Consider the following 20377-nt stretch of genomic DNA (forward strand, 5'->3'; position numbering starts at 1 on the left):
CTTAATACAGCTATACCTGCAGGAAAACTTAATACAGCTATACCTGCAGGAAAACTTAATACAGCTATACCTGCAGGAAAACTTAATACATCTATACCTGCAGGAAAACTTAATACAGCTATACCTGCAGGAAAACTTAATACAGCTATACCTGCAGGAAAACTTAATGCAGCTATACCTGCAGGAAAACTTAATGCAGCTATACCTGCAGGAAAACTTAATACAGCTATACCTGCAGGAAAACTTAATACAGCTATACCTGCAGGAAAACTTAATGCAGCTATACCTGCAGGAAAACTTAATGCAGCTATACCTGCAGGAAAACTTAATACAGCTATACCTGCAGGAAAACTTAATACAGCTGTACCTGCAGGAAAACTTAATACAGCTATACCTGCAGGAAAACTTAATACAGCTATACCTGCAGGAAAACTTAATACAGCTATACCTGCAGGAAAACTTAATACAGCTATACCTGCAGGAAAACTTAATACAGCTATACCTGCAGGAAAACTTAATACAGCTATACCTGCAGGAAAACTTAATACAGCTATACCTGCAGGAAAACTTAATACAGCTATACCTGCAGGAAAACTTAATACAGCTATACCTGCAGGAAAACTTAATACAGCTATACCTGCAGGAAAACTTAATACAGCTATACCTGCAGGAAAACTTAATACAGCTATACCTGCAGGAAAACTTAATACAGCTATACCTGCAGGAAAACTTAATACAGCTATACCTTCAGGAAAACTTAATACATCTATACCTGCAGGAAAACTTAATACAGCTATACCTGCAGGAAAACTTAATACAGCTATACCTGCAGGAAAACTTAATACAGCTATACCTGCAGGAAAACTTAATACAGCTATACCTGCAGGAAAACTTAATACAGCTATACCTGCGGGAAAAACAAACTTAATACAGCTATAACTGCAGGAAAACCAAACTTAATACAACTATACCTGCAGGAAAACTTAATACAGCTATACCTGCAGGAAAACTTAATACAGCTATACCTGCAGGAAAACTTAATACAGCTATACCTGCAGGAAAACTTAATACAGCTATACCTGCAGGAAAACTTAATACAGCTATACCTGCGGGAAAAACAAACTTAATACAGCTATACCTGCAGGAAAACTTAATACAGCTATACCTGCGGGAAAAACAAACTTAATACAGCTATAACTGCAGGAAAACCAAACTTAATACAACTATACCTGCAGGAAAACCACCTGCAGGAAAACCAAACTTAAAACAGGTATACCTGCAGGTATAGTTTGCAAAGTGAATTTTAGGCCCTGCAGTAAAGGACGAAACTGGTTATGAAACTGAAACTAACGATTATTTTCATTGTTGATTAATCTGTTGATTGCTTTCTCAATGAATCCATTAGTTGTCTAACATTTCAGAAAACGATGAAGGAATCAGTGTTTCCAAAGCCTCAAATGTCTTGTTTTGTCTACACCCAAGGATATTCTGTTTACAGTCACAGAAACCAGAAAATATTCACATTTAAGGAGCTGGAACCAAAGATTTTTGAATTTTTTCCTACTTAAAAAATTACTCAAACTGATTCATCGATTATCCAAATAGTTGCAGATTAATTTAATAGCTGACAACTAATTGATTACCTGTTGCAGCTCAAGAGGAAACATTCCAGAGTTTGAATAAATCACCCCAAATATGCTTGGTATGAACTAGAGCCCGACCGATATATCGGTTTCGCCGATATTATCGGCCGATATTGGCAGATCACCGATATATCGTATCGGCCGATATGTTGGCCGATATTGCATTTTTTTTTTTTTTTAAGTTATAGACAGCATGTTGTGTATATTTGATATAATAATAAAGAAATAATAGTTTTCTTAAATATTTATTCTATTTCTTGTGTTTTTGTATTTCTAGTTATTTATAATTATTAAATTCCCAGTTAAGTTTACTGTTTCATTGCATTGATGTCATTTTGGACAATAAAGTTTATTAATAAGCTGTAAAATATCCTGCCTACATTACATATTTCAATTCATGTCAACTCATATCTTTGTCAAGTGTTTGATATTTGAGGGATCATTGCAAAAAAATTGTGTAATATAATGGTGGTGCAGTGGTAAGCGCTGTCTCCTCACAGCTCGAAGGTCCTGGGTTCGATTCCCACCTGGGACGCTGTGAACGCTGAAGGAATGCGTGCCTGACCACATGTGCTCGAGTGCCCACTGCCCGGGTGGGGTCGTCAAAAGGGCCTTTCTGTGTGGAGTTTGCATGTTCTCCCCGTGCCTCCTGGGGGTTTCCTTCATATAGGAACCCCTTCACCAAAACATGCAATATCCTGGTTGCTGATGTGGTGCCTCCTCTGGTCGTTAAGGGCGCCTGTTCGGAGGGAGGGGAACTCGTTGGAATAGCGTGATCCTCCCACGTGCTATGTCCTACCGGTGAAGCTTCCCCTGTCAGGTGAAAAGAAGCGGCTGGCTAACTGCCCATGTCTCGGAGGAAGCATGGAGCCAGTTTTCAGCTCTCCCCAGATCGGCAGAGGGTGGAGCAGCAACCAGGATAAATAAATTAAAAATTAGCACTAATGGGGGATAGGCATGGGTCGATTTCCGGTTTTACCGGTTCGGTTCGGTGTACGAGCCCAAACCGGTTTGATCACGTGCGAACCGAAAAAACCTAAAAAAAAACCTTAAAAAAAAAAAATCCAGTCCATTCTGATTGCACTATTGTTCATATTAGCCTCTTCTCAAGTTGCACTAGTATGCAAAAGTCTTATTTTGTTTATTATGTTGATGTTTGAAGAAAAGTTAAGCTGAATAGTTATGAGAAATAAATACAGGGTGTGTTTGTTACACAGGTGTCCTGCTTCTTTTTATTCAGTATCATTGCTGGTTGACAATACCAGCTTAGAGGTGTATTATCGCTATCAGGTGGACTGAAGTTGCACTACAGACAGTCATGGGCCACACTCGGGAGCCCTGCTTAAAAAATAAACAAATAAATAAATAATTACAAAAAAAATCGGTATACCGGTTCGATCCGGTTTAGACGGCAATATCGAACCGGTTTTAAAATTTTCAAACCGACCCAGCCGACGGGGGGGGGGGGGGGGGGGGGGGGGGGGGGGGGTGTTTGGGGGGGGGGGGGGGGGGGGGGGGGGGAGAATATCGGCCGATATATCGATATCAGATTTTTTTTTACTCCCTAATATCGGTATCGGCCTCAAAAATCCAGTATCGGTCGGGCTCTAGTATGAACCCACACAGACATTTTTTCTCAAGAGCAAAAAGAGCCATGAACTGACATATCCAACTCCTTCTGAAAGTCCAGCACAGAAAGTCTTGTTTCACTGACCTGTGGTCGTCCTCTCTCAGAGTGCCATTGAGCCGGGCGAGCTCTCTCTTTTGCTCCTCTGTCCAGCTGGAAAAGCCTCCTTCTTCCATCTGAGCCATCTCATCTTCCTCACTGTACTCCACACTCTGCTCATCTTCAGCGTACTCCACACTCTGTTCACTGGCACAGAGCAACACAAGCCTTGCTTATATAGATCGGTAGTAAACAACTGTACAATATCTGACTTGTAGCGTTTACAATCCAGTGTGGTTTACATATACTGACTGTACATGGTATACAATTCTTTTTTCTTATAAAAACGGTCACTCTACATCAAATTTATTGTACATATTGTAAATAGCAGGTAACTTGTTTTATGTACCTGCAGTCAACTCGATGTCCTTGTTTGTTTGTTTTAGCTTGTATGGATACCTTTTTCTTTTACGGTTTAATTACATTGAGAGCGATGTATACCTGAGCCAAATTCCTTGTATGCCCACATACTTGGCCAATAGAGAGCCGCAGGGATAAATAATCTCTCTGGGCAACGCAAGATTAATCAAACGCGAACCAGAGTTCAGTCGGATAATCTTCACACATGAGGACCACTTTCATGAGTTTTGTAGCGTAAATGCGAGCCCTAGAAGTAAAAAGCTCGAGCTAAGCTAATCCAGAACTACACACTGTCGCATAGGCTTCCACGTCACGTCAGTGCTCAACCTGGACTGTTGTTGGATGTGTGCACTGATTACCCCGGGCTGAACCGGGTGAGGGAAAGAGAATTTCCGTGTTCGTCCTTTGAAGTGGTGACGTTATTGACGTATATATCCCCATCGACTCAACAGTGTAGTCTCATTTAGCCGTTTGCTAGCTAGCCGCCCTTTTAACGGCACGTAAAAGCTTCAAAACTCATAAAAGTGGTCCTCGTGTGTGAAGATGATGTTACTAAATACTGGTTCGTGTTTGATTAAACCAGCATTGCCCAGAGAGATTATTAGAAGTATCGCGCCAAAAACCCATTCAAAACTCCCATAGGCGAAAACAGTGAAGAACCAGGCGTGTTAGCATCGATGATTTCCGGACTCATTCCTGCAGCTCTCTATAAAGCTGATTGTGAACTATAAAAGACACACCTAAATGTAATGAAGAACAGTGAATCTCAACCAAAAAGCTCAAGTAGGAGGAAGCGTGCATTTTTATCTTGGGTGGCAGTGGGAAAGGAAATCCTATCCTAATCCTGGCAATGTTTGAACCATAGACTATAAAAATATGGACATAGCGACCGTTTTGAAGCCTCGAGTTTGGCATTTTCAGTGTCGCCATCAGCAATTTAACATGGAGGTCTATGGCGATTGACTCGCTTTTGGAGCCAGCTTCAAGTGGCTATTCCAGGAACTACAGCTTTTGGCACTTCTACGTTGGCTTCAATTTTCCAAGATGGAGGTTGCCACTTGGTTAGAACCAAGATCTTCCAGTTGGCTAACAAACAAATCAAATGGTTTCAGTGTATTTTCCTCTCCCAGCACCCAAAAGGCGCTGCGATAGACTTCTTCAAAGGCTGGTTTATTTATTACCAGGAGATAGAATGGTGAAAAACCACGATAAAATACAAAGAAGCAGGTGCAATAAAACAATGTTGCAGCTGACCTGACGGGCGCCAGGGAGCGCTGTGCCAGACTGCCTCCAGCTATGGTGACCTTCACGCCCTCCAGCCTCTCCTGCCTCCTCCTTTCCAGATCGTGCCTGAGGTCTCCTGGATCTCGAAGCAGCTGCTGTCTCAGGGGCTGCTGGCAATCAAACCATCACTCTATCAGTTCATCGGACAACTCATCTGCACAGCCATTCACTCCATCATTACAAGTGACGATCCAATACTGTGATGGTCCAGTCAAAGACCCCTGCTACATTTAGTCAGGATCAAAGACCCCTGCTACATTTAGTCAGGATCAAAGACCCCTGCTACATTTAGTCAGGATCAATGACCTCTGCTACATTTAGTCAGGATCAATGACCCCTGCTACATTTAGTCAGGATCAATGACCTCTGCTACATTTAGTCAGGATCAATGACCTCTGCTACATTTAGTCAGGATCAATGACCCCTGCTACATTTAGTCAGGATCAATGACCCCTGCTACATTTAGTCAGGATCAAAGACCCCTGCTACATTTAGTCAGGATCAATGACCTCTGCTACATTTAGTCAGGATCAATGACCTCTGCTACATTTAGTCAGGATCAATGACCTCTGCTACATTTAGTCAGGATCAAAGACCTCTGCTACATTTAGTCAGGATCAAAGACCCCTGCTACATTTAGTCAGGATCAATGACCCCTGCTACATTTAGTCAGGATCAATGACCTCTGCTACATTTAGTCAGGATCAATGACCTCTGCTACATTTAGTCAGGATCAATGACCTCTGCTACATTTAGTCAGGATCAATGACCTCTGCTACATTTAGTCAGGATCAATGACCTCTGCTACATTTAGTCAGGATCAATGACCTCTGCTACATTTAGTCAGGATCAATGACCCCTGCTACATGTAATCAGGATCAATGACCCCTGCTACATTTAGTCAGGATCAAAGACCCCTGCTACATTTAGTCAGGATCAATGACCCCTGCTACATTTAGTCAGGATCAAAGACCTCTGCTACATTTAGTCAGGATCAATGACCTCTGCTACATTTAGTCAGGATCAATGACCTCTGCTACATTTAGTCAGGATCAATGACCCCTGCTACATTTAGTCAGGATCAATGACCTCTGCTACATTTAGTCAGGATCAATGACCCCTGCTACATTTAGTCAGGATCAATGACCTCTGCTACATTTAGTCAGGATCAATGACCTCTGCTACATTTAGTCAGGATCAAAGACCCCTGCTACATTTAGTCAGGATCAATGACCCCTGCTACATGTAATCAGGATCAATGACCCCTGCTACATGTAATCAGGATCAATGACCCCTGCTACATTTAGTCAGGATCAATGACCCCTGCTACATTTAGTCAGGATCAATGACCTCTGCTACATTTAGTCAGGATCAATGACCCCTGCTACATTTAGTCAGGATCAATGACCTCTGCTACATTTAGTCAGGATCAATGACCTCTGCTACATTTAGTCAGGATCAAAGACCCCTGCTACATTTAGTCAGGATCAATGACCCCTGCTACATGTAATCAGGATCAATGACCCCTGCTACATGTAATCAGGATCAATGACCTCTGCTACATTTAGTCAGGATCAATGACCCCTGCTACATTTAGTCAGGATCAATGACCTCTGCTACATTTAGTCAGGATCAATGACCCCTGCTACATTTAGTCAGGATCAATGACCCCTGCTACATTTAGTCAGGATCAATGACCTCTGCTACATTTAGTCAGGATCAATGACCTCTGCTACATTTAGTCAGGATCAATGACCTCTGCTACATTTAGTCAGGATCAATGACCCCTGCTACATTTAGTCAGGATCAATGACCCCTGCTACATGTAATCAGGATCAATGACCCCTGCTACATGTAATCAGGATCAATGACCCCTGCTACATGTAATCAGGATCAATGACCCCTGCTACATTTAGTCAGGATCAATGACCCCTGCTACATGTAATCAGGATCAATGACCCCTGCTACATTTAGTCAGGATCAATGACCCCTGCTACATTTAGTCAGGATCAAAGACCTCTGCTACATTTAGTCAGGATCAATGACCTCTGCTACATTTAGTCAGGATCAATGACCCCTGCTACATTTAGTCAGGATCAATGACCTCTGCTACATTTAGTCAGGATCAAAGACCCCTGCTACATTTAGTCAGGATCAATGACCCCTGCTACATTTAGTCAGGATCAATGACCTCTGCTACATTTAGTCAGGATCAATGACCCCTGCTACATGTAATCAGGATCAATGACCCCTGCTACATTTAGTCAGGATCAATGACCCCTGCTACATTTAGTCAGGATCAAAGACCTCTGCTACATTTAGTCAGGATCAATGACCTCTGCTACATTTAGTCAGGATCAATGACCCCTGCTACATTTAGTCAGGATCAATGACCTCTGCTACATTTAGTCAGGATCAATGACCCCTGCTACATTTAGTCAGGATCAATGACCTCTGCTACATTTAGTCAGGATCAATGACCCCTGCTACATGTAATCAGGATCAATGACCCCTGCTACATTTAGTCAGGATCAAAGACCCCTGCTACATTTAGTCAGGATCAATGACCCCTGCTACATGTAATCAGGATCAATGACCCCTGCTACATTTAGTCAGGATCAATGACCTCTGCTACATTTAGTCAGGATCAAAGACCCCTGCTACATTTAGTCAGGATCAATGACCTCTGCTACATTTAGTCAGGATCAATGACCCCTGCTACATGTAATCAGGATCAATGACCCCTGCTACATTTAGTCAGGATCAAAGACCCCTGCTACATTTAGTCAGGATCAATGACCCCTGCTACATGTAATCAGGATCAATGACCCCTGCTACATTTAGTCAGGATCAATGACCTCTGCTACATTTAGTCAGGATCAATGACCCCTGCTACATTTAGTCAGGATCAATGACCTCTGCTACATTTAGTCAGGATCAAAGACCCCTGCTACATTTAGTCAGGATCAATGACCCCTGCTACATTTAGTCAGGATCAATGACCTCTGCTACATTTAGTCAGGATCAATGACCCCTGCTACATGTAATCAGGATCAATGACCCCTGCTACATTTAGTCAGGATCAAAGACCCCTGCTACATTTAGTCAGGATCAATGACCCCTGCTACATGTAATCAGGATCAATGACCCCTGCTACATTTAGTCAGGATCAATGACCCCTGCTACATTTAGTCAGGATCAAAGACCTCTGCTACATTTAGTCAGGATCAATGACCTCTGCTACATTTAGTCAGGATCAAAGACCCCTGCTACATTTAGTCAGGATCAATGACCCCTGCTACATTTAGTCAGGATCAATGACCTCTGCTACATTTAGTCAGGATCAATGACCCCTGCTACATGTAATCAGGATCAATGACCCCTGCTACATGTAATCAGCCATTCACTCCATCATTACAAGTGACAATCCCATACTCTTGACGGTCCAGTCAAAGACGCCTGCTACATATACTCATGATGATCAAAGACCCCTGCTACATATACTGTGGATGTTGTGAGTTGCGACAGCAGTGCCTGCCTGTGTGTTAAAGGGAGTGCTGTGTTTCATACTTGCATGCGTCCAGCTCTGGTGAACAGGGGCGCATCGTCACCATCATTAAAATTTGTGCTGAAGCCCCTTGAGAAAAACAATTAGGAAAAGGATGGGGGGGGGGGGTAGAATATACATGTATCAATTTGTTTTTCATGGGGACAACTATAAACACATTTCTCAAAAAAATATCTTCACCCTTTCTATTAGCTTTTCCTTGTCAATGCCTCAGCTTACTATGGACGATGGCATCATCGTTGCGCGCTTGTGTGTGGGGGGGGGGGGGGGTTGTCATGCATTTTTTTTAATAGCAGCTGGTAGGCTGTAGCAGTATTATGTCGCCCCCCCCCCCCCCCTTATATCAGCTTTTATAGCAGTATTATATGTCTAAAAGCTTCCATTGTACATGCATTTCATCCATCAAAGTCCCAGTTAAAACATTTGTTCCAAACTCAATATTTACGTTCGTCACCATGTAAACAAAAACCATGTGCCTTTAGGTAGCAAGCATCAGACTCCAGATTGTGTTGCCAGATTGTCTCCAATAGGGCTGGGTTAAAAAAATCGATTCTCCGATTTTTAATCGATTTTCATTTTAATCCTCGATTATCGATTCATATGTCCAGAGATCGATTTTTTTTTATTCATTTTTTTTTCTTTTTAATAAACAGGCTAAAATATTATGCTGTGTGTGGTAGTTGAAACATAGTTTCAAGTTGACGTTTAATTATGTTTGTAGTTGAAACAAAAACAAATACTGTAGGCTACATGAATGGAAATGTTTGATCATTATTAATATCTACTTTTAGAAATTATATAGGCTGAAATCAAATCACTGTGCATAATTGTGAAAGTGTCTTTATTGACAGATGAAAAGGCTGTTATTTACCCTTTGTCACCACCTGGTGAGTAAATATATGTGTAACTAAAACCATTAAAATTGACAACAGGTCTGCAACTTTTTTTCCCCATGTATCTACTTGGCTGGTTGGAAACCCCTGTGTTACATAACTGGACAGTCATGTAATTCAGGGTACAGCTCAAAAACCACGTTTTGGTATCACTAACCAAATCAATATTGAAAATTGATCGAATCGGAATCGAATCGAATCGAAATTAATCGATTCGCAACCTTGTGAATCGGAATCGATTCTTGAAATTTGAACCAATACCCAGCTCTAGTCTCCAATAGACCTGCATTTGCTTGGGGGGTTTTGCGTGCATTCTGGTGGTTTTTCAGCAGTCTTTGTGCTGGAACTATGCTGTGTCTGGCAACCCGACCCAAATGGAGAAATAACTTTACCCATTTCCATTTCAGTCTTGGTAGTTCAAGGTTCAATCAAAGCAATGGACATTTAACTTCCAGAACCATTGTTTACATCGTTTGGTGTGCGTGCCACTCTGATGTTATAAGCACGATAAGAGTAAAGACTAGCAAATCCAAGTAACGTTACCGCGGCTAATGCTAACAAGCTAACTAGAGCTAACGTGAAGGAAACTAACCCATGAGGAGTTGCTTATCATCCTGCTCGACTGTCTGAAAACTTTGCACTTACACAGCAGATTACCCCCGCTCTAGTCATCAGCCTATCACACACTTTTAGCTTGTTGAAGCCAATGATAGGGAGGTTAAAGTCTGTAGTATGTTTGATATCTCATTCAGATAAAGCACTGCTGGTATCGTTACTGTCACAAATGATTATATCCATTTCAAATGTTTAGTATTGATACTTATCGATACCTGTTGTAAATGAGTATTTTATACATTAAAAAAAAATACTTCTGACAACCCTACCCTGAACCTTAAAGGCATGCATCATGTCCTCCCTCCAAATAGATCTCACAAAAACATTTTGGTCCTCTGCTCCAAAATCAAACCAAGTTCAGAGCATATTAATCAATGCGGTTTGACAAGCTACTAGATGCTTCTGGTGTGCGTTTGAAACAACTGGCAATGTGTCTGTCTGTAGGTTTACCTGTTGAAAGTGGACATCTCTTCCTCCACCGGCTGCTCCACCTCTTCCTCAGGAAAGCTGCCCTCTTGAGGAGCAGAGAAGCGCTCGCTCAGAGTGATGCTGTCTCCTCTGAAGTAATGCTCTGATTCAGAGATATGAACCAGACACAGAAAAGACCAGACTCAACAGATCATGTATAATCACAACAGTGGCTGTCAAACTTTTTCACATCAAGGACCTCTAAACTGACACAAATTAGACCACGGACCCCCATTTGACAAGGTTTTGTCCCAGGGTCACATGACCTGACGAAGATCCATCTAATAAACTTTATTTTGTTATAGTGAAAATAAATTATTACTATTTTTCCTGGGGACCCCCTGGAACCCCCTCAAGGACCCGCCTTGGGTCCACGGACCGCACTTTGAGAACCATTAGAGTAAGCTGTGCTGACCTTTGACCTGGTGCACCAGAGAGATGATCTCCTGTGCGAACGTGCCTGTGTGCATGGCGCTCTCCCGGTACATCCCAGAATGCTCCAGCATGGGCAGGAAGTCCAGCCGCTGTCGCCCCACGTTGACCAGGTCTAAAGACAGCTGTCTGTCTGAGGAGTAACACTGCAGGCTGCAGGGGGAGGAAGAGGTTTAAAGACAAAAACCAAGGAGCAGAGCTGCCCAGTGAGATGAGACATTAACACAACAAATAATGTAGAAAATAAATTACCGGGGCAATTTACCTAGCAGCTACTGCAGTAGCTAACCAACTGATGCATGCGATTATTTCTGTTCTAAAAAAATTCAAACTTAACTTAAGTGTGTCTGTACTTTTCATTTCAAATTACTTAATTCGTCAATATTTGCTGCTTATTCCCTGTGTGTGTTCTGTCTGTTCTATTTGTATGTATGTTTTATTATTTTATTGTGAAGCACTTTGAACTTTGGATAAGAAAAGTGCTACTACAGAATATTTTTTTATGAGATCAGAGCAGACCATCTATACTCAATGTGAAGATTCATTTTAATCTTAGAATCAAAATAGTATTTTGTTTTGCAATGTGCCTATCACATACAAATGAAAAACAGCAAAGAAGCAACTTCATTACCTTACCCAACACTTACCTTAGACACCAACCTTTGAGACCTACAATAACTATATCCTCTATTATCATTAAAAAAAAAGGGGATGTGTGCCTTTTTAAAAGTACACAGTAATATAAATTTTGTTTAAATTCTTAAACTGACAGCAGGATGCGAACGAGGAGATCCCTCTCTTTAACTGATAGGGGGGGGTGAAAGTTCACACTTCTTTCCTTGTGTCGTGTGCTCCTGTCCTCTTCAGGCTGTTCATTGTGTTGTCAACCATAATCAATAAAAACATGAAATCTTCACTTCAAGCTCCATGTCTCTTGTTTTCACTATATTAGATGCTTCATCCACTTACATTCATTGGCTGGCCAACAACTCAAGTCATCGGTCATGCCGATTCATTGGGTCACCATTGTGGTTTACAGCAGCCATCTTGCCTTGGTTTATAGAGCATTATTGAACGCTTCCCCAATGCTTGATTCAATTGTCGGTGGACTTTGGAGCCATCTGGCTTTGATTTCCACTTCAGCCCGCCTGTGTGACATTTCTATATTCAGGGTTGGAAACAGCAGCTGGTGACAGCAGCCACCAGTCCCAATACTGGTACATTTTTGGCTGTGGCTGCCAGGTTTGTCTTCTTTACCAGCCACTTTGGCAAGTAACCATCACTCAAAGTCATATTGTACTGTAAAATCAGATTTGTCTGTTTTTTTTTATCTTTGAATCCAATCAGTCACTGGACAAAAAATGTGAGTCCCATTTCCAAATTAAAAGTTCCTGGTAATGTAAATACTAAGTCCACATAAATGATTCAACATCAAGGGTTGGGTGCTGTCATTTGCTAGGTTTCAATCCATAGAGACAGAGACAGGACTTTCACCTTCAACAGGCAACACTAGCATTGATGCTGCCAGCTCTTTACACAGGATGGAAAATAATGCTGGGACATTTTTTCGTCTGTCTGTCTACTCTACAAGCCACTTGGGAAACCAACCATCGTCTGTAGATCTTTTTCCAACAATCAGATTTGGCTGATAAAATGGTGAGAGTGGAATCAATCTGTAACTTTGGTCTGTGGATGTAATGGTCTCCTGTCCTGCTTTAAAATGCTCTCATCATCTTCTTCAGATACACTGCCTCCAATCAGTGATCTTTGTTGAGTCTTGACTTGCCCGGTTAACACAATCCTCGTTTTCCCTCCATGTGGTGAAGTCTGTGTGAGACAAGACAATGTCAGCTCTCATGATGCTGAATCCTGCTCGTTACATCCTTCCTCTCTGGCTTTCTTTTGCTTCTTTGATGTTGCACAACTGCCAAAGTTGGCACATTGCAAAATCCTTGGTTAGACAGAGTCTCTGTCTGTATCAACCATCGTTGAGATTGGCTTCAATTCAATTCAATTTCCCAGTTTCAGTGTGGGCCTTCTGAACCACATACACAAGATCATCTTCAGTGATCCGCCTTCACAGACAGCGGCTTAAGTCTCAGAAGAGGCAGGTAATAGTCGAAGTCACATCAACCAGTAGCAGCTTGTGTGGTATGAATCAGAAGGTTTTGCACAAAACACGTATGAAAAGTGTTTCCATGACAAAACAGTGGTTCTCCGAAGTAAACATGTCATATGTGGGGAGAGATGTACAGAGATGCACAATGTCATTTGTCGCTGTACACCGCATTCTTCCTGTCCTCCAATAGTTGGTTGGTTTAGTTTAGGTGACAAATGAAAATCTTCAAAATTCTTCACCTTTGAAATGTAGATATTCCTCCAGATAAGTGTTAGGTAAATACCACATCTTACCTCTGAACATACTTCAAATGATAATTGTCATATAATAAAAAATATATATATATACTAATAATCAATGTCCCCTTAATAACCGCAGGTTTTGGGCAACTGTACCATCTCACTGTAGCCTTTAGGCAAACTAAGCAGAAGGAATAAATACTTCAGTATTGTGCAGGACTAAAAAAAAAATCCTTCAGGATAGGATACTTTTGGCTTCAGAATAAGTCTCGGCAAAAAATGTTGAATTTAACTCCTCTTGCTGTCTGTTCTTCAGTTGGCTTTGAAGGTCTTGCTTCTAGAATAAGACAAACAGAAAATACTTTGGATGCCCAGTGGTGGTTAGTGGTTTAGCAGTTAAGATCTCTGCTTGTCTGCTGGCCTGGGAGTGCCTTCTCCTGTCTCTCCTTCAGCATTCCAATTACAGGCAAAAATACTAGCACATCAACGTCATTCAGTTTCTCAGCTAATTAACAATGGTTCCTTTGATGATGTGTCAGGTCCATCATGGTCTTGCTCTTCTGTCAATGTCAATGCATCAGCTTTAAGAATGTCCAAACGCTATTATTAATAGACCCATGTTGTCTATGTCAGCGTTCCAATGGAGAAGTGAGACTTGCATGTCTTCCTTTTCTCCACATTCCTAGTCAGACTGTGGCTTCAATTACCGGTAGTCATCAGTTGTGGAGGCGTGGTGCACTTCTGTTGTGGAGGCGTGGTGCTCTTCGGTAGCTTCCCTCCATCTCAAGACTGCAGCACACTGTCCTGGCTGTGTGCTAACAGCGTTCCAATCCCAGATGCAAATATCAGGATTCTTGTTACAGGATAATTCCAGTTCATTTTTTATGTCCAACTGTATTTTCTCTTACTTTATTAAAATGTTGCTTTGAACTGCTGAAGAATCTGCTTTCAGTGTAATCTTCCACAGATTATAGGATATTTGAAAAGGTGATGCAGGCTCGTTTAAAAGCTTCCAGGAAAACATGTTTTTTTCCCCATTTAGGAAATATGAGCCTTCTGTGTTCCTAGAGGAAATGTGGGTGGAAGAATGCCATGTTTTCTTATGTATATCCATGTTACGGTCCATTCCACTGTTAGTCCCGGCACCTATTGCTGGCTCAGCCCCGTTGGATCTATCCCTCTTTGGCTCGGCCAGGGCAAGGTTTTTTACATTTTTTCTTAGCAATGGGAGCTTGGGAGCTTTTCCTTGTATGCTTCGAGGGTCTAAGGCTGGTGCAGCCGATAGGATAGGCTATGCAGAATAGGTAGGCTGTTATGTCTTGCTATAATCTGCCATCATTGTTTTATGATTGATTGATGATCAGTTAGATCTAGTTGGGCTGCTGCTCTGTAAAGTCCTTCATGACATGCGTGTGATAAATGCTGTAGAAATACATTAACTTGAACTTTCCCAGATAAACAAGGTGCTGTGACGATCATGTCCACAAGTTTTTATATGAAGGAAATTCCCCCTTTGGATGAAAATGTGCTGTTACTTGTAGAAACCTCTGCAAGGCATCCTGATTCCTGATTGGTTGACAGGAAAGCATATTTCTTTGATCAAAAGCATCAAATCAAGCATTTTAAGCACATCTGGCTCCAGTGGGAGTGGCGCTCCGGATCCTGGCAGTGTTAGAGCTGTGCTGTAGTCTCTGGCCACCATCTTATGAGGTGTGGCTGTGCTTTATCCAGCTTTTCCTCAACAGCCTCCGCTCTCAAATGGGCTTCTTCTCTTCTCTTCCTGTGTTGTGAGCTCAGGAAGAGAACGTGTGAACTTTCACCCTTCACCCTTGTTATGTTCTGATATAAATACTCTACCTGTTCTGGTTCGCGGGTCGGCTCATGTCCACTTTGATGGTCAGTGTCTCCTCCGAAACGACTGTCATCTCATTGGTTTCCTGCTGAACGGCCCAGCTGCCCTCCCTCTGACGGGGCATTTTAGGGTCCCGGTCCTTCCTTGGTAGACGTTGGGCCAGACCTGCTGGTCTATCGCGATCCCACTGCCGGAGTGAAGCTTCTTCTGCCCAGCTGGGCTCTCCCTCTATGGGATCCACATCCGCAGGTCGGTGGTACCCTTGCCTCTGCTGCTCCTGAGGCCGATCTTGGCGTCTCTGGGGAAACTGTTGTAAGCGAGATTGGTTCCTATGGGGAACTGTTTCAGGCCTGCCCCCCCGGCCACGATTGGCACTCCCCTTCTCCGGGTGAGGGCCGCTCCTGCCCCTGTGGTTCATGGGGCCAGCTCGGTCAGCGAATCCCATCGGGCTGGGTCTGTCTTGCAGCACAGGGCTCCTCCTAGTTTCATAGCCAAGGTCTCTCCTGTCATCTTGAATATGGCGGCCCCTTGTCTCTTCCCTGACATTAGACCTGCTGTTTGACTTCCTGAAACGCTCCTGTGAGCCCATCTGCCGGGGGCGACTCTCTCGATCTTCGCAACTGTCAAACTGTTCCCTTCGAGGCGGTCCTCTGTCTTTTGTGATGCCGTGATCGTGTTCGATGACAAGCAGTCCTGAATGGCGACCCTCACCGTGGGAAAAGCCCCCCTGGGTGCTTCCTTCAAACCCATCTCTGGATCTCTCCAGGGATAAACGCTGCTCCCTAAAGACCTCCTCTTTCCCGTACCTGTGTTGGCATAAGAGGAGGTGACATGGTTCAACAATGGCACACTGAACGGTCACATCTACAACTTAAACTGGTTGTTAAAGCTACAATCCGCGATTGATGCATCACCCAAGCACAGATTATTTAAATTGGTTGTTAAAGTTACAATTTGTAACAGAGGTTGGCGCAACCTGGGACTGTCCTACTGATCATTCATCTACAACTGAGAAACGGCACACGGTTCCCAGCACCGGACCAATATTGGCTCAGCCTTCGTCAAATGGGTCAAATAAACGTCACTTAAAAACTGAAATAGTACAGTCTTACTACAATAATAAGTGAACTTTTGATGTCAACACTGTGTTAAATCTGTTGATACTCTGGGGCATTTACTTTTGTAATTCCTCTCGCACAAGCAATTACGCTCAAATCGTGGACTGTAGCTTTAAAATTAGCTTTTGCACGGTGACAATATTTAAAAACGACTTTTGCCATTAAAACAGTGACACTATAAAATAGAACCACATTAAATATTAAATATGAATTAACAACCATGTTCCAACACAATTAGATGTGCAGTAATTTTACAAGGCTCAGGGGAACCTAGAGTGAGAAAACATGGACTTTAAGCCATGCAACTAAAATAGTGATTCACATTATGCTAAAGGAAAGACAAAGGACAGTGAGGAATTTTGCCGTTTGGAGAGATAGCGATAAGATAGTTGGGGATTCCTCTGCATTGTTCCTCCCCCCCATTTTTCCCTGTGATAGTGTTGCACCCCGCATGGCTTCAAATTTACCCGAGGTGCACGGGGTCATCCATTTCTCTCCTGTGCCTTTTTAAGGGGGGGGTCCTCTCCTGATGCAGGTCGTCTCTTCGTCTCTCTCTGTTTATACCCTGTGGTTCCCTCCTTCCTCTCGCCCTGCCTTCCCCCTCTCGCCGGACATCGTGGTCTCTGGACCCTGCACTTCTGCCCTGCTCCTCCCTCCTCCAGCCTGTCGCAGGCTCTCTCTGCTGGTGGTTGAAGTGTGGCGGGGGCGTAGAGGGAAACCGCTCCCTGTTCGGCCTCTGAGGCGAGTGGGGTGGCCTCCCCCTCTTTTCAACGTGCTCTCTAAACTCTCCTCTTCCTCTGTCTTCCCGCCTGTGGTGAACCTGCTTCGGGGAGAGCCTCCTGCGCTCGGCGTAGCCCAGCTCGTGTGGATGGGGCGACGGCGTCCTGCGGTACGACTCCTCCGGGTCTGGATGGTGCCCAAACAGATGGTCATCTGGGAAGGGAGGCGATCTTCTCTGGCCCTCTGAGTGATTGTCCTCCATGAAGACGGCCCAGGATTCTTCAGGATCAACTCTGGGGCAGCGGCTCCTGTCCTTGGGCATCCCGTCCAGCACGGCCAGCAACTTCTGGGGGTCAAAATCCGGTTCGTCCCACGGGAATCTCCGTGAATGGCCTCCTGCACCTTCGTGCCTCCGGGGGCTCATTCTGCATAAGGACATATTACAACCGGGCATGTTAGTACTGGTAGTACACCTGTTAAGTAAGTCTCTGAATCATGCAGAATTTTCTTTGAGAGCATTAAGTGACACAGATGCTGTGTGACACTCTGAAACACAGCATCAATTATGCTTTCACCTGTAATGCGGTGATCGCGATCTTGGTCTTGACATGTCAACCTTTAAGAAAAGGAGAGATTTTTATACCGTACAAAACAATGTATATTGGACAGTATGGTGCAGTATGGTATTGATCAGAAATGTCTTGCCTTTTCTTTTTCAGAGAAAACATTTATTCTCCCAAAGATTGAAAAACAATATTACATATTTCCCCTCTTCTATGGGAGGAAAAAGATTCTGAACCAAGGGATTTCCCACAGAGATTTCGTAAAATGCGTATAAAAAATATATGTACATCAAACCAAGCGATTCAGATATAGGAGGAATCAGCGTGATGTCACAGCCACCCAGAAATGTGGAACCCCACAGCAGTTAACTAACGCTAGTATGAGCCGTTCCAAACATAGGTTAATATCTCAAAAACTATACATCTTCACATCGCTTATATTTTGACATTCTGAGTAGGGATGGGCGCGAGTACTCGGGTACTCCAGCACTCGTTCATAACGTCAGTAGTCGAGTAACGTTTCTGCTGTTCGGGTACTCGCCCCACTCCCCACCCATTTAAAAATGGTCTAGAAGATCTACGCACGCATCGTTATGTGGATCTGGCAGCATGAACTGCACGGGCGTCAAGTCAGCCAGAATGTACAAGTACATCGTCCGCTTTGTTGCTTTCAAAATAAAACGCTTATTGTAACGTAACCTTATTTTTGAGTAATGCGTTACAGCCACAGTTTCACGCCATATAACATCACGAGTATTTTGATACAAGGTTTGCTGCTTCATTCGTTGAAATACCTTTTCTCCTCCAACGTGCATCAATAAGCTATTTACTTTTGTTTAAGTAACATTATTTTGAAAGTTTTAACCGGAAGTTTTCCAGCTCATCCCGAAAATGGTGGCTGAAGATATGCTCCCGAAGGAGACGCAGACTTCTTCATAGCGCACGCCCGATAAAACTCATTCAAAACTTTGCAGTAACGCTAGTTTACTGACTACACTGTCGTTTCCCATAACGGTAGTCACAAGAAATGTGGAGAAAGAATCACTTTTTGGGAGACAATCGCTTCATGGTGATCACTATTCAGCTGCAGCTGTAACGTTAATCACACTGGTCAGTTTTCACTTTTTGGCAGAACACCGGACCTTGTAATCCGTGGATTTACATTAGTGTAACAGTGATCATAAAGTAAAATGGATGATACTGGAAAATAACCTGACATTGCTGGACAATGGACATGTAGGCTATTGGAAATGCATTCGCTTGTTTCACAACTTGTCTGCTCCAAAGCGCTAATGCCATCCATCCAACCATCGGAGATACTGTCTGAGGTAGGCTTTAGATGTTCGCTTAGCGTCACCTAATATCACAGTCAGAGGGACTGACTGTGATATTGACAAAAAATGCTCCAGGTAGCGCTTTTCCATGCAAAAATGCAAACGTTATGTGTGAACACCCCCATATACAGCAAATTACCCCTGCTCAGTCATTACCATAGTAATCACACATACCCCCCCCCGCGCGAGTGCTCGAGCACTCGTTCATAATATAAGGAGAGTACTCGAGTATTTAAATTGCTTAAAATGCCCATCCCTAATTCTGAGTGAGAGCAGAAGTAGCTCAATAGTTTGATGTATAGTATAGACGGGTTTAACTTGACAACAAAAACATTCTAAATTGAACCCCCGCTCACTTCCTGTTGCAGTGTTTGCTATGGACATCAAAGAAAAAAATACATTCAAGTGCAGGACTGACCATTCTGTGAAAACCGTCTATACAGCTGAGCAGCGAAAACAAAAGTAACGATGTTGAGTGAATATTTCTGCAGTTTGCCGAATGCTGGGAAAAAGGAAGTGCTGTGGGGTTGCGCTCTGGTGAAAACCGTCTATATGCATGCGGTGGTAAAGGTGTGTGAACTGTCGCAGTTTTAAAATGTAAACAGGGTCAGTCGGCTAGAGTCAGACGCTCAAGCTCATGCTCCATAGGTTCCCACGCGGTTCGTTTACCAAAATGCTGCTCGGCTGATCCCTCGTATATTTAGAATCGGGGGAAACTATTTCATTCGGACCAAAACTTAAGAAAAACAAATCGGCGTTGTTTAGCTATAGCTTAAGCTAGCTAGTTAGTGATATCGTGCTCTTGATAATACTAACGCTCTTCAGCTTATGAAGAGTCAATGCACATAACATTATTGGTGATGCTAAAATGTGTGGTTGTTGTCCCCTCTACTCTTAATTATTAAACAACCAAACGCATTCAAATTAACTAGCTAATGTTTGCTGGCTAGTGCTAATAGCTTTTAGCATCTACAAGAGCCTGAGGGTAAGCATCTACGTACCTCCGTCCACGTTCCTGGTGACCTCGGCTAGCTAAACGGCTAACAGGAGAATAAGCACCCTAAAACACCACACTGTCAGGGCCACAGATCTACAACACAACTTCAGATGACAATATTTAACCACTAACTAGCTCAATATTTGGTGTTTTTCGTGCAAGCCTTCCGAAAATGTCCGTGATGATATCTTGAAGTGGTCGTCTGGTGACTGGTCGACTCAACTCGTTACCGCCAGGCAAAGCCGTATGACGTCCGGTCGGCTCTTTTCACAATAAAATAGTTCTTCTTCTGTGTTTAATGGCGGTTGGCATCCAAAGTGTTGCATTACCCCCAACTGCTGGATTCAACCTGAACTGAATTGAACTAAAATAAAATAAAATTCCACCAATTTCCCCACAACTTCTGCACACATCTCCAGAAACCCCCACAACACGTAGCCTATATA

General features: G+C 43.0%; 1 protein-coding gene across 4 annotated transcripts in view; it reads right to left on the reverse strand.

Moving 5' to 3' along the window:
* LOC310772246 (uncharacterized protein) overlaps positions 1 to 20103 on the reverse strand; it is a 45375-nt gene extending 25272 nt beyond the window's left edge. For 3 of the 4 annotated variants that reach the window (XM_083632002.1, XM_083632001.1, XM_083631999.1), the window contains exons 1-9: positions 19936 to 20103; positions 17613 to 17653; positions 16785 to 17462; positions 15205 to 16005; positions 10973 to 11142; positions 10540 to 10660; positions 8584 to 8650; positions 4984 to 5123; positions 3358 to 3516 (exon numbers count right to left, since the gene is read on the reverse strand). In XM_083632002.1, the coding sequence (XP_083488128.1) occupies positions 3358 to 3516; positions 4984 to 5123; positions 8584 to 8650; positions 10540 to 10660; positions 10973 to 11142; positions 15205 to 16005; positions 16785 to 17462; positions 17613 to 17647 (2171 nt within the window). In that variant the 5' untranslated portion in view covers positions 17648 to 17653; positions 19936 to 20103. The remainder of the gene's footprint in view (positions 1 to 3357; positions 3517 to 4983; positions 5124 to 8583; positions 8651 to 10539; positions 10661 to 10972; positions 11143 to 15204; positions 16006 to 16784; positions 17463 to 17612; positions 17654 to 19935) is intronic. The other variant, XM_083632000.1, reaches the window with a different exon arrangement.
* Between the last annotated feature and the right edge of the window lie 274 nt (positions 20104 to 20377).

Source organism: Poromitra crassiceps (assembly GCF_964638095.1).
Source record: "Poromitra crassiceps genome assembly, chromosome: 2".
In the NCBI taxonomy this organism is placed as follows: domain Eukaryota; kingdom Metazoa; phylum Chordata; class Actinopteri; order Beryciformes; family Melamphaidae; genus Poromitra; species Poromitra crassiceps.